The sequence below is a fragment of the Carex rostrata genome, chromosome 3 (genome assembly GCF_964058835.1).
Source record: "Carex rostrata chromosome 3, lpCarRost1.2, whole genome shotgun sequence".
Classification (NCBI taxonomy): Eukaryota; Viridiplantae; Streptophyta; class Magnoliopsida; order Poales; family Cyperaceae; genus Carex; species Carex rostrata.
Genome location: NC_135920.1, coordinates 11,428,729 through 11,443,022, shown reverse-complemented (window position 1 = coordinate 11,443,022; position 14,294 = coordinate 11,428,729). Strand labels below are relative to the sequence as shown.

The 14,294-nt window shown below is 30.5% G+C and overlaps 1 protein-coding gene across 1 annotated transcript; it reads left to right on the top strand.

Annotated features, from left to right (window-relative positions):
* Positions 1–11,858: 11,858 nt before the first annotated feature.
* On the top strand, positions 11,859–13,869 carry LOC144551482 (expansin-like A2). The gene is made up of 5 exons (XM_078299449.1): positions 11,859–12,400; positions 12,490–12,599; positions 12,681–12,859; positions 12,936–13,068; positions 13,513–13,869. The coding sequence occupies exons 1-5, from the start codon at positions 12,286–12,288 to the stop codon at positions 13,759–13,761; spliced, it is 786 nt and encodes a 261-aa protein (XP_078155575.1). The 5' UTR covers positions 11,859–12,285; the 3' UTR covers positions 13,762–13,869.
* The last annotated feature ends 425 nt before the right edge of the window (positions 13,870–14,294 follow it).

The following is a 14,294-nucleotide window of genomic DNA, read 5'->3' as shown; positions in this document are numbered from 1 at the left end:
CACGAATCTCAAAGCCTAATACTACTGCCCCGCGCTAGTCCGAATTCCAATTCAGTTGAGATTTAATCTCCAACCGTAAAGTGAAGTGAGGGTAATCCTCTACAATATTTGAGAGGATACGAATCCCTCAATTAACACTAGAATTGCTTCTTCTTCTTTTTTTTCTTTCTAAAAAATTAAATAAATAATAAACAATAAGAAAATAACAAAGGATTTGGTTGTAATATAGCAGCTAGGATTTTACCGTTAGAATAAGCTTATCATTTAACCAACGGCAGGGGATGAATCTGTTTAGGATAAATTATTAGAAAATTTGGATAGTTAAAGAAATAAACTAAATCAAATAAATCAAATTGAAACAATATTATCCGGATCGTATACAAGATATTGTATTTAAGTGTATTATGTCTCTATCTTGCAAAATTTAAAATTGTCATTAGGATAATTTATAATTATTGCTCCTTATAACACGGTTATAAAAGCGAATGACGATAATTCTACAATATTCACAGTATATTAATTGTAGGATTAATTAGAAGATAATATTGTTTCATTTACTATTGGTGGAGGGAGAAGTACAGTTAAGAGGAAAAAAAAATCAATGATGAAGTTGTATTTCTACCGTTATCCGTGAGAGATACCAAGAATTAAATTCTATCCAAACAAGCATTCTTTGGACTAATTATTTTTTTTAATTAAATCGTAATAGATAAGAATTCAGAAAATAATGGAATTTGATATTTAATAAATTGGATGTTTTCAATGTAATCCTCAAGTTTGTAGATATTACAAATAGTTAAGCGAATAATGAATTGTAAATTTTGAGTTTTAAAATTGAAGTTCCAAAAGAATCCATAAATCTGAACTAACTTAGATGCTACAATATAGATTGTAATTTTAGACGGTCCAGATTAGAACCTCTTTAAATGCACCGAAGTTTTAGATATGTTGTGTCATTTTCAATAGTAGAATATATTTATTAACCTTTAAAAATTTAAACATGTTTTTTTCGTGCCATCCTTCTGCTTTTTCTCTCCCTTTTCTTATTATTAAAATTACAACTACCAATAGATTAAGAAAAATCTTGTGGATTTTCATTTTCACTCCACTCCTATACCGCAACTACAAATTAATTGAAACAATCATACGAAGCACGCCTTTCATTAGTAATAAATGTAGGAAGCAGCTAATAGTCTCCGGCCCTCAATCCCTCGAAAATTCCCAGACTTTTTACACTAATCCTATAAACAAGTTTATTAGATCTTGTAATACTATGAAAATAATCCTATAAACAAGTTCAATAGATGTTCTGCAGATGAAACCGCATGTTCCTAGATAAAAACGCGTGAAAGTTGTTGAAACGCGTGACAGCTGTTGGGGACCACCTTCTGTAAACATACACATATTATCCTGTGAACATACACATATTATCCTATGAACATACATATTGTACTTGAAATTATGACAGTGGAAAGCGCGTCAGAACTAAGCTAAAAAGGGAAGGCTTTTATACGCGGAGATTTTTGGAGGACTGTAGCCCGGGGGACGTTACCTTTTCTCATAAATATAAAACTTGAATTGTTTTAAACATGTTTTTAAATAGCTAGCTATAGCTACGCAATAGCTGTGCTACAGTTTTTTCGGACCTCAAAAACTATAACGTTATTAATCTTTTTTTTTTATAATGATTCTAAATAGCTGCGTTATAGCTTTTTCTAATTTTAAAAGTTATAGCGCTATAATCATTATGTAGAACCTTGATTTTAAATTATCAAACTGTCATCTCAAAGTTCACAACGAAACTCTCATATCACATTACAAACTGATTATTCGACAAAAATTGAACTCAATAAATATAAAAGAAAGGAGAGGACCTGGTTATTAAAATGACTAGAAATCTAAGAACACAAATATATCAATATATTCTTTTTAGCAAGAAGCATAATAATAATTGTTCAAAAAAAAAATCTAAGCTGGTTCACCAGTTTCTTGTAGTCATATCACCACACAAATATAAATCATACATAAAATTCCAATTTTGAAGGATTTACACGTATCTAAATTGGATAGGATTCAATTAAAGCGGCGCAAAAAGTTGATGAACAAAGAATCCATACAAATTTGCTGGAGCAAATCAACGTCTAATGGAATAAGACAGATTGAAAATGAAAGAATAGTGGACTATAAAAGATCTGATTAAGCTTGGTCGACATGGAAACTAGATTTGAATTTCTGGAAAATTATGAACTGACGCATGTTGAAAACAAAACAGTGATTTTATAGCCATGATAGAAACTAGGTTTGAAATTTTGATTCTTTGATTTAGTTAAAATTATACAAACTTTTTCTCACCTTATTATTATCTCTATTCTAACTGAAAATGTTTATGTGACAATTATAATTTTAGTTGTAAAGATATAGAGCAATTTATATATAATTACATTGCAATTTTCAGTTCTAAGGATGCAAGAAAATAAATTGTAAAATTATAAAAACAATAATTAAAATAATATTAGAATGAATCTAGAGATGGAGATGCTTTAAAATTGACATGAGAAATAATTGCCGAAGTTGTTGATGTGAATTGTGTATTCCGAATTATTTTTTAATTCATTCCAAATCATCTACATTCTTACAATTCATTCTAATTTTAATTTTCGAGACAAGTTAATTATTTTAATATTTAATTTTATATTTTTAAATTTATTCCTCTAACATTTCTGTATTTGTCAATTAGTTTTATCCAAAAGAGAGAGACAGAGAAAGCAAAATTAGAAGAGGGAGACATATTTATCTCAATTCTTAACCTCTTCCATTCATTTTTTTTGTTCTTTGTCCCTCTTAAAATAGATAATGCTCAACTTATTATTTTTGTTCCATACTATTTATCATTGTTCTGCTTGAATATATACAATAAAGAAAACTTCATTTCAAGTCCACTATTCTTTTTTCTTTTCTTTTTTTTTGCTCATAGTTCAAGTCCACTATTCTACAGTAGTGGAAGAACCACAAATAGTACAGCTATTTTTGCATCCAGGTCTCTATTATTAATTATGATGACTAATATCCATCTCAATCATTTTAGCAGTTGCTTAGTTGACTAAATCACCATAACACTCATTTAAGAGTCGTTAAAAGCTAATAGGTAACACAATTTAGTAACGAGTTTGGTAACAAAATTAAAAAATGTTAATGTACCAACAATTACATCCTACTTATCTTGCGCTAGTATCTTTCACTAAAATTAGTCACGTCATTAATAACTTCTATAGCGTTGGAAGAGAAATTTATTGGTTTCCACCGGTATTTGTCAAAAATAGAGATGGGAATCAAGCCATGCAAATATCCACAGAGAATTTTTTAGTCAGATTTTAAACCTGCAACTTTTAAGATTGTAAGCAAATCGGATATTATCTGTCTGTATCCGAATTTGTATTTAGATTTTTGCATATTTAGATATTTGGATATAGATATAATATATATACATGAGTAGTACAAATATGATTTATGCAAGAGCAGGTTAAAATGCACCATTGGTTTTGTGCCTTAACCATACTTCACGTCTCTATCTCCGTTTACAAAGTTCAAACAGTTGATCCAAACCGTTCAACATGATATACATATTAAAATGTGCTTAGAGATCAAATTTATATATATATATATATATATATATAGAGGAGGGATCAAGTTACAACACTTGAAAGTTACAACAAAGTTACAACATCATTTTTTTTCATTTTCAAAGTCCAAATCGTCGATCCAAACCGTTAGATATTCAATCTATATTAAAATGTGCTTACAGACCAAATTTTACATTTTTTGAAATTTTTTTGCTATTTATTAAGATGGGTACAAAATCGCTGTTTTTAATGGTGCAGAATTTTAATAAAAACAGCGATTTTGTACCCATCTTAATAAATAGCAAAAAAATTTCAAAAAATGTAAAATTTGGTCTGCAATCACATTTTAATATAGATTGAATATCTAACGGTTTGGATCGACGATTTGGACTTTGAAAATGAAAAAAAATGATGTTGTAACTTTGTTGTAACTTTCAAGTGTTGTAACTTGATCCCTCCTCATATATATATATATATATATTAACTATTTTTTTAGATAGGTATAAAATCACTGCATCTGGACTATTCAAAAACAGTGATTTTGTACCTATCTTAAAAAAAATATAAAAAATATAAAATTTGGTCTCTAAGCACTTTTGAATATGTATATCATATTGAGGGGTTTAGATCGACTGTTTGAATTTTGTAAAAGGGGATAGAGACGTGGGGTATTGTTGGGGCACAAAACCAATGTTGCATTTTAACCCTACTCTTTATGCAAATACGGATATATGTATGGTTTCAGTTTCAAAAGCAAATACAAGTACGTAAACAAATAATTATCCATATTCGTATGTTCTAGTTTTTCGGATATTTGTTTGTTTAGAGACAATAACATCTTTTGTTGGTTTTTTAAAATTAAAAATATAGTTATATTAATGATAATTTTTGTTAACAAGAGATATATATTTTGTAATGAAATAACAAGTATAACATGAGAAAAAGTATTTTGTTCACCATAAGAATTGAATATGTACATTATATTTGTATTTTATATTATTTTTATTTTCTAATAAGAAAAATAATCTATTGAATAATATGTTATTTTTTTATAATATTTAAATTAGGAATTCAAATTATATGTGTGTTTGTATTTGTTTAATAATCAATTTATATTTGTATTTGTTTAATATTTAATATTTATTCATATCTGTATCAGTAATTGAAAAATAAAAACAGAATATAATTTTACCATTATCCAATCCGTATTCAATCTGTTTGCATACTGGCAGCTTGATTTTGAAATTGATTGCGCCTGTAGTCTCTAAGAAGGTTGAGGATTTTGATTTTCAACACGGTCATGTTTTTCTCAAACTGAATATAATCTAAAATTATTTTGACCTGGTTCCTGGTCTCCCCTCTCCTTGTTTGCAATTCAAGAGACCGCGTTGTTTGAATACAATGTGTCAAAAAATAAATTAATTCATTTCCCAGTGTTGCCCAGTGTTGCTTGTCTATATTGCATTAATTTCTCTTCTTCATATATATATTATTCCCGTTTTCCTGGAAGTATTTATGCAGCATGGCCAAACAGAAACTACGTCCACTAGCATCCAAGTCAGCATTTGCTAAGCATTATATATTATAAAATTTCAATTGCAGTATGGCTTTATATCCAGTCTTGATTCCTTTTTATCTTGTTCAGCTTAATTATTCCTTAACCTAATTATGATAATTGTGCTTTGAATACCTTTTAGGCATCAATCCTTATCAATTTGACTATCCCTGCCACCTCTTTGGCCTCAATCCTTCTTTGTCCCAGGGGCCATGAGTGAGTGTTCATTAAATAAATAAATAAAACAATGGAGAAAATCGAGAATATAGTTTGTTTGATTTTTATTTTACCTAAGAAAAAAAAATTGCTACATATATTTTTTTTTTGTAGTTGATGATTGGTTGTAATTTATACAATCTGATAGCCACTATCAGAGTTTAAAAAAAACCAAAAAAAAATATTTTCTTCAGTACATTGATTTTCTCCATAGTTTGATTTATTTATTTAAGATGGATGATTTTCTTAAAGTTCATGTGTCGTATTTATGAATCAGTTTTTAGTCTAGTGATCTAAAGACAATATTTTCTATATAAGAGTTTAGAAATTTGAATTAATGATCTTTTGTGAATATTTTTTTCGTTTATTAATATCTAACCAAAAGTGTCTATGGTATTAAAAGTATTATCTTATCTGTTGCGCTGAATATATTATTGGTTTTTTTTTTCCATAATATAAAAATCCAAAAGGTCATTTGGGACACAAGGTCTAATTTATTTAGGGTTTGTCTTGTCTTTGATGGTAAAAAATTAGAGGGTTTGAACCGTCTATTAAGAGGACTAAGCATTCAATTTTCTTCCGATATAAATTAGAAAACATTCATATTACTATTAAAAACACCCATAGCAATCACTCAATAGTTTAATTTGGAAATTAAAATTCAAAAACCAATTATCTCAAATACCTAACTATTTGAACTCCAAAATTAATAAAATTTGATTCAATCATACATACATATTTCATTGTCGTCGGGAACCTTCAAATATTAGTAGTTGGCATAATTTTCTGTCTCTGTTTCTTGTAAAATAACAGTTATCAAAATAAACTATTTTAACTATCTTTTTAAGATGCAAAATTACGTCTAATCTTATGGTCTTATGCTCGGTGCTTGAGAGAAAAATGATTTTTTTTTTATTATATATCTCACCCATTCTGAAAAGAAAAGAAAAAAGTTTTTTTAATATAAATACACGTATTTATCACTATAATTGTTTTTCTTCTATTAACCAGCCGAGGGAAAGAACATTTTTTTTTTTTGGAAATTGAAAAACTATTCTTTCAAGAAATAAATTGAGGATTTTTTTCTCTAAAAATAACAATGATTGAATTCAAATCTATAGTTGGATCACTCCAATTGGACCGAATCAAATGATTCGGTCCACCTTTCATCACGTTGTTATACAAATGACGACATTAAAAATCCAAAAAAGAGAGTGATCGGACCATATATTGATCGTTAACTCCCAAACCAAATTTTCAATATCCGAGTTCATTTTTACTTCCTGAAAATTAATTTGCCCCTTCTTTGATCCAGTAAGTCCAATCTTGTATTCAATGCAATTTAAAAGAAAATTACATACCAAGTCCGATTAAAATTGATATCGCTAGGCCGCAGGTGTTGTTTAATAAAAGAATAATGTGCTCTCCAGTCTCTCAATTACGCCACTGATTAAAAAAATCGTCAAATGCAACTCTCCCAATCGCGCTCTTTTTGAATAAAAAAAATTGCCAACTCTCTCACTCGAATTCGAAAACAAAATTTCCTCACTAACTCACGCTCTCTTAAAACGAAAACAAGCTTTTCTTATCTGAGTGACGCCTGATGAATCTCACTCTTCTCTTCTCTTCTCTAAGTCGAATCTCACATTGAACTGGATTCTTCTCTAATTTTGTAAATTTATCTCTAATAGTAATTTGCTAATTTCCTTGAATTAGGATACAATTACTTGATTCTTTGAATTAATTGAATTCCTTTAGTTATTTGAACCCTAATTTACTTGAATTTATTGAATTATGATAAATTGACTTTAAGTAAATTTGGATAAATTTACTTGAAATAAATTTGGATAAATTATGCTTTGTTAATAGTAATGGTAGTTAGGATTAGAACCCAAATTTATTTGAATTTTTTTTTCTTCAAATTTGCAGTGTAGGAGAAATAGACAAATATTATGTTGTTTTTGCTTGTGTTGATTGTTTTTTTTTATAATACCTAACTAGATAATGAAGTTGAATCCAATAAATTATTTAAACTTAATTTCTGTCCTTCTGATAGAAATCTCATATTTGATCTGACTAAGGAGTGACTAAATTATTAATTTGGTCTATTCTACCTTAACAACAATTAATGATTTGATCATGAGGAGGGATCGGATGACACCCTTTTTTGGTGACATCGGATAACATCGTGCATTTTCAAAGTTTTTAAAGTCCAAACGGTCGATCCAAACCGTTCAACTTGATGGATATGTTAAAATGTGCTTGCAGATCAAATTTTACATTTTTTGATTTTTTTTTACTATTTATTAAGTATTTAACAAAATCGCTATATTCATACCGTTGAATTTTTGTACCCATCTTAATAAATAGTATAAAAATTCAGAAAAATGTAAAATTTGATTTGCAAGCACATTTTAACATATCCATCAAGTTGAACGGTTTAGATCGACCGTTTAGACTTTAAAAATACATGATGTCATCCGATGTCATCAAAAAAGGGCGTCATCCGATGCCTCCTCTTTGACCATTATTGTTATATTCTGAGAAGAAAATACTGGCGAACTATTTTTTTAATATACAGACAGCAAATGGCACCCGTTATGTTAGAGGAATATTTAAAGACGGTTGTCACCACTCGCCAGTCAGCATCAGTTTTGGATATAAAAATAGAGCGACGTGGCAGCAGCACGGAAGTGCTCCCACTGAATTATTTCGGCTGATCCATACCCATTGCATCAATGATTCTTGCTTGGCATCCTTATCGCTATATCTTGATTTATTGTGGCCAATGCATACACACCTCGATGTGGCTTGCTACTTGTACCATAATGACAAATGAATTATTCGGATTCGGTTCGGCGAGATCAAAAATTCGTGATTCAGTAATAATTCGAATATAATTCAGAAATGATTCAGAATTATCCAGACCAGAGATCTCAGTCCTGCAAGAGAGCAAAAATAAAAATATATGTTATGGGAAACATTTGGGAAAAAACGCGAATAATTCGTAAAATTCGGAAAAAAAATCGTATTATTCGCGAATTATTTGGGTTTAATTCAGTCAAAGTCCAATCAACTAAATAATTCGGCATTACAAAAAAAATGAATTATTCGTATTTAATTCGCGAATCTTGTGACTATGCTTAGTACTGATAATAAACCTCATTGAGGAATCAAAGGTCCACTTCTTTTTATTTAATTAATCATGTACGTTTTGCATTTTGAATTTAAATTAATATCGTTTTCGAATTTCACTAAAAAAATCCACTGAAAGAATAAATTTTAAAAATATGTATTACATAAATTTTAAAAATATGTATTACATAAATTTTGAAAGCTAATATTTTTTTTTCAAAAATACTAATTATATGTATACTTCATAATAACCAGTGTTTTAAAATGCGGCCGCATGGGCCGCATATGCGTATGCAGTCGGTAGCCGTGCTCAGAATGCCCATGCGGTTTTTTCATGCGGTTTTTCCATGCGGCCGCATATGCAGTCCGAATATGCGGTCATGCGGATTAAAAATGCGGCCATGCGGTCCGAATATGTGGCCATGCGGTCTGAATATGCGGCCATGCGGATTGAAATATGCGGTCATGCAGTCTTTCCATGCGGTTTTGATAATTTGATTGTATTTTAATTAAAATTTATATTAAAAAAATCAAAAAAATATTGTTGGTTATGTTATTATGTAAAAAAAAATTCAAATATATGAATATGAATATATATATATATATATATATATATATATATATATATACGTGAATTTTTATTTTAAAATCCGCATATATAAATCCGCATATGCGTCCGCATACCGCATATGTGGTATGCAGTGGCCTTCCGCATGCATGAACAAAACCGCATTTTAAAACACTAATAATAACACACTTTTGCCCAATAAAATGATTTTTTTAAATAAGAAAAGCATGAAAATAAAGAACTGTCCGATCCGAATAAATGAGGAAAGAAAAACAAATTGGATGGATGAGAAAATAAATAAAATAGTATGATTAGAAAATTTTCAAATTAAACTTATTTATATATTTAAATTTTTTATGTCAAGTTTCAAGATAACAAACTGAAATAATTGTTATATTATAGATATGTTAGCAAACACGCACACACACATAAAAAGACAAATTTGTATCGGAAAAAAAATAAAATTATAAATTAACATTACAATGTGAATGTGTTTGATGCATAATTAGCACAACAACAAGAATAAATGCTTTTAAGCACACTCAAAAGAGAGAAAGAAGCTTTTTAATTCTTACATAACATGAAAAAATTCATCTAGGCATCTCTTAGTTATGTGACTGTTCAAAATAAAATAAAAAAACTGAAAATAACTGTCTAAAAAAATAACATAAGAAAATCACGTTCTTTCACATACAACTCTCTGTTACATCCGCAAAATGAATTTGACAACTCACAAAAAAAATTGTGTCCAAAACAAAGATATTTTGCGAGTAATTTTGCGGGGTACAAAATATTTTGCGAGTATAACAGAGATAACAAAAAAAATTGTGAGTAAATGTGAAATTTTGTGACCTGGAAAATATTTTTTGTGAGCAAAACATTGAAATTTAAGAAAATATGAGTTTTACTTCTAAACTTCTTCGATCTTCTTTTTTTCTTTTTTTTTGTTACATGAACCATAAATTCTCAACGACCCACCTGCATCAATAATAATTATAATATACAAACATCTAACATAATTCTTATCTTCTATTATAAATTCAAAATATTTTTTAAAGTAGCATGCGAAATATGTAAGTAAACCCAAAATTTTAAATTCTGCTATATAAAATTAAATAAATTAAATCAGAAATGTAATTTTTAATCAAAGAAATCCACTTTAGTGAAGATGGGGACTTAGCTCACCACACCTTGAACTATATAAAACCGGTCTACAGAGAAATTGAAACCCGGAAAAAACCAAATCCAGCGAGTTGTCGTTAGTACTTACTAGTCATCACATATTCTTGAACCATTTTTTTTTCTCTCTTTTTTGTCCTTTTTGTTTGCCTTAATAAGTGGTGTTAAAATAAAAATTGTAGACAGTCTCATTAAAGACATATCTGCAACAGCTATGTTCGTAATAAATGTAGTGTCGAAAACTGTCAATTATCTCATTTTCTATGATTTTTTTTTTTCTGTCGTTACATATTTACATAATTGAACCAGTTTTATTTTATTGATTAAATACAGGGATGAAACCAATAACTGAACATAAAATATGCTTTACTGTTTCCTTTATAAAGAAAGAGAACAAGTGACATAAAATCAATTACGGAATAGATATGTCAAATCAAATATATTTATTAAGTAAGCATATTTGTGAAGTATGACACAAAAAAAGGTCTGATTAATGCACTTGATATATATATTTTAATTTTCTTCCGACCAAAAACATTCATTTCTGAATCATTTATCATTTATTTAGGTCAATTGGTAGTAACAAATGAAAATGACCCAAGCGTATTTAATTTTGCTTGCAGAGGAAACCTACCAACCTACCCCCCCCCCCCCCCCCCCCCCCCCCCCTCTAAAAACATGTAAGCAATTAATTAATTAACAGATTAACACAAATGTGCAAACAAGAGTACAAAGAAGAAACTTATTAGTAGGTCCTCAAAATAGAAAGATGCTTCTACTAATCTACCACTGACGTACACCTTAACAACCATATTTAGGTCAAATTATTTATTAACACTGACAAAATACACTATACATACCTCATACCTGCTGTTTTTGACGGTTGTTAAATAGGTCAATAACCAGTACCACAAAAGATACAAGCATGCCTTGCAAATTGCAACTTCAATTTCTTAATGGTGCTCAATTTGGTGTCCAGTAATTTCTTAATGCAAGCATTTATTCTATGGAATACAAGTTTTATGTGAGCATCTACCTCTCTAATACTATGAGAGTTTTTAATCTGATGTGACAGTTTATAATTCAATTTCAAAGATGTGATGGGAGTTTCTTATTTAAAAACTATGCAGGAAAGTTTTTTATTAAGAAACTGTTTATAAATTCTGTGTTGGTCAAATGATTGGTTGAAATTATTTCTCTTTTTAATTTCATTGATGACGTGGCTTAATAGAAACTGTAAAATTAATTTTAAGATGTGAGATTAAAAATTTTAGAGACCTTAATTTCTAAAAAGTAGTTAATAGTTATTTAACCCATTTGAATTGCCGGAATGTAGATGCTCAATGTTTTAAAAATGGTTTCCGAATTATTTACCATTTACTTGAATTATACACAATTAAATATTTTTTTTCTACTTTTACAGTTGTCATTGACTCGCAACATTATACGGTCATCCTTGTAGGCCGCAGAGAATCTTGAATGTGTAGATGTGATAAGTAATGTAATAACATAACATCACTATTAAAATTCTCTTTCGGCGATTTAATCTAATATAAAACAATATAAATCTGATTCCCACTTTCACAGAGCTTTCTTTCTCTCACACCTTCTCCCAACCTAATAACAAACAAATCTTCTCGTAACAATCCAACGATCCAAAAAAACAAAGCAGCCCCCACCAAGATCTCTCCAAAAGGGCAACTCCAACAGTGTCTCTCTCTCTTCGTCGATCTTTCTTTATCTCCAATCCTCCATGCGCGCGTGTTGGGTCGGTGTGCCTCCCCTGTTTTTCCATTTCTATTTGTATTTGTACCTCTGTTTTCTTTTGGAGCGTGTAGCCCCACCGTTTTTTGTTTCCTTCCTCATTAAACCACTGCGCACCACTTATGTATCATCATCCCCTTGCCATCATTACATGACCCCTTCTCTTCTTCTCACTATATATCCCTAATACAAACGCCTCTCTTCTACTCCACGCAATCTACCCTGTTTCTACACACTCTGTTTTGGACATGGGAATCTCCATCATTCTCCCTTTATTTCTCTTCCTGTCTACTTCTCTTGCATGTGATAGATGTGTGCATCAGTCGAAAGCAACTTACTACACCTCGGCCTATGATCCCTCTGGTATGTATCAGGTCTCGTTGTGTCAATTCAATCTAGAATTAAAGTTGGTAACTTTAATTTGGTTCTAATTTTTCTTTTCCTATTTCTAGCTGGGGCTTGTGGTTATGGATCAATGGCTTTGAACATCAATGGAGTTTACGCTGCGGCTGGTGGTGCGTCCCTTTACCGAGGCGGTGTCGGCTGTGGTGCATGCTTTCAGGTTATAAATTAAACTCGATAACTTAACAGTTCAAGCATCAAAATTTCTGATTCTCAGATCTAACATGGTCGAATTGTGCAGATAAGATGCAAGAACGCCAAATTATGCAGCACTAATGGTGTCAAGGTGATGCTGACAGACTTGAACAAAAGCAATCGAAACAATTTCGTACTTCCCAACTCGGCTTTCACGGCCATGGCACAAAATGGAATGGCACCGGAATTGAGAAAGTTTGGATTAGTAGACATCGATTACAAAAGGTGGGTATTGTAACCTTCTTTAAATTGATTGAAATTTGCAGAGAATTTGTCTCAATTTTGAGTTTGTGTTATGCAGGATTCCATGTGAATTTGGAATGAAGAACTTATCAGTAATAGTAGAAGAGAAGAGCAGAAGCCCCAATTACTTGTCAGTAAAATTTCTTTACCAAGGAGGCCAGACAGACATTGTGGCTGTAGATGTGGCCCAGGTAATTATTAATTTTACTGATTCCGACATCTCCAGTTCTATATAATGGAGACATCCAGTTCCCAATGTACATTTTTTTATTTTTAGCGTCTTAATCTGCGGTGATGCGTAAGAGTTAACTTTTTTATAAGAAAGAGTTCACAAGAATTTGACAACACATGCATAGGAATTGCGAACACATTTTTGTTCTGTTCTGGTACTTCAATTAATATATCACCTTTTTTGTACTTGAACTATTATGTAGCAGTTGTCGACCAAGAATATAATAAAGCACATCTACACATTTTTTATTTTCCTACATGGTAGAAAGTAGTAACAAAGGAAATGGTCCTTGCTTATTCAGTTGGGCTTGAGCAATTTAATTTTGGGCTGAATATGGGCCCAATTATTCAGTCTCTTAAAATAACAACAAGGTCAGTGTTAAATTTTTTTTTTTCTGAAACAGGTTGGTTCGTCTAATTGGCGGTTCATGACAAGAGATTACGGTCCGGTCTGGAGCACGAGTCAGGCACCAACCGGACCATTGCAATTTCGCATGGTTGTCACTGGCGGATATGACGGGAAATGGATTTGGGCCGACCACCCGGTACTCCCAGCTGACTGGAGAACTGGTTCGGTCTATGACATGCGGGTCCAGATTACTGACATTGCACAAGAAGGATGCTATCCTTGTAACAACATAGAATGGCAATAATGATATTTTTTCTTCTTTTTTTTCTCTTTTTTTTTTAGTCCTATAAGATCTCTGTATATACTTCAGGAAAATCCTTCAAAATAAACATTAAATATCCAAAGATAATGATAAGTTGTCTCCCAATTTGATTTGATCGGATTGGAAACCTTGGATAATTATTGGGATGGTTTTCAAGCCAAGTCGGATTTGTTATCGTTAGATAATTTTTCGAACCAGATTGGGTCGGCTGGGTTTTTGAGTTGGATTTAGAAAATGAGCTTTTTAAGTGTTATAGATATAAAACGCATTTCTCATGTCCTCCCAAGATTTACGAAAGAGGATGAAACTTTATGATATATTTGAAATTAAAAAGAATATATAGATAGAATCGAAAAGGGCCTGTGACATTTTCAAAAAAAAAAAAAGACATTTTCCATATATAAGAACAATCGATTATTATCATGTTCCCATTGACATAATGTTGATATGAGAACGAAGTTTGAAAATTTCCGATAAGTTCAAATTGATGTCAAATATTGATGTGGAACTTAGGA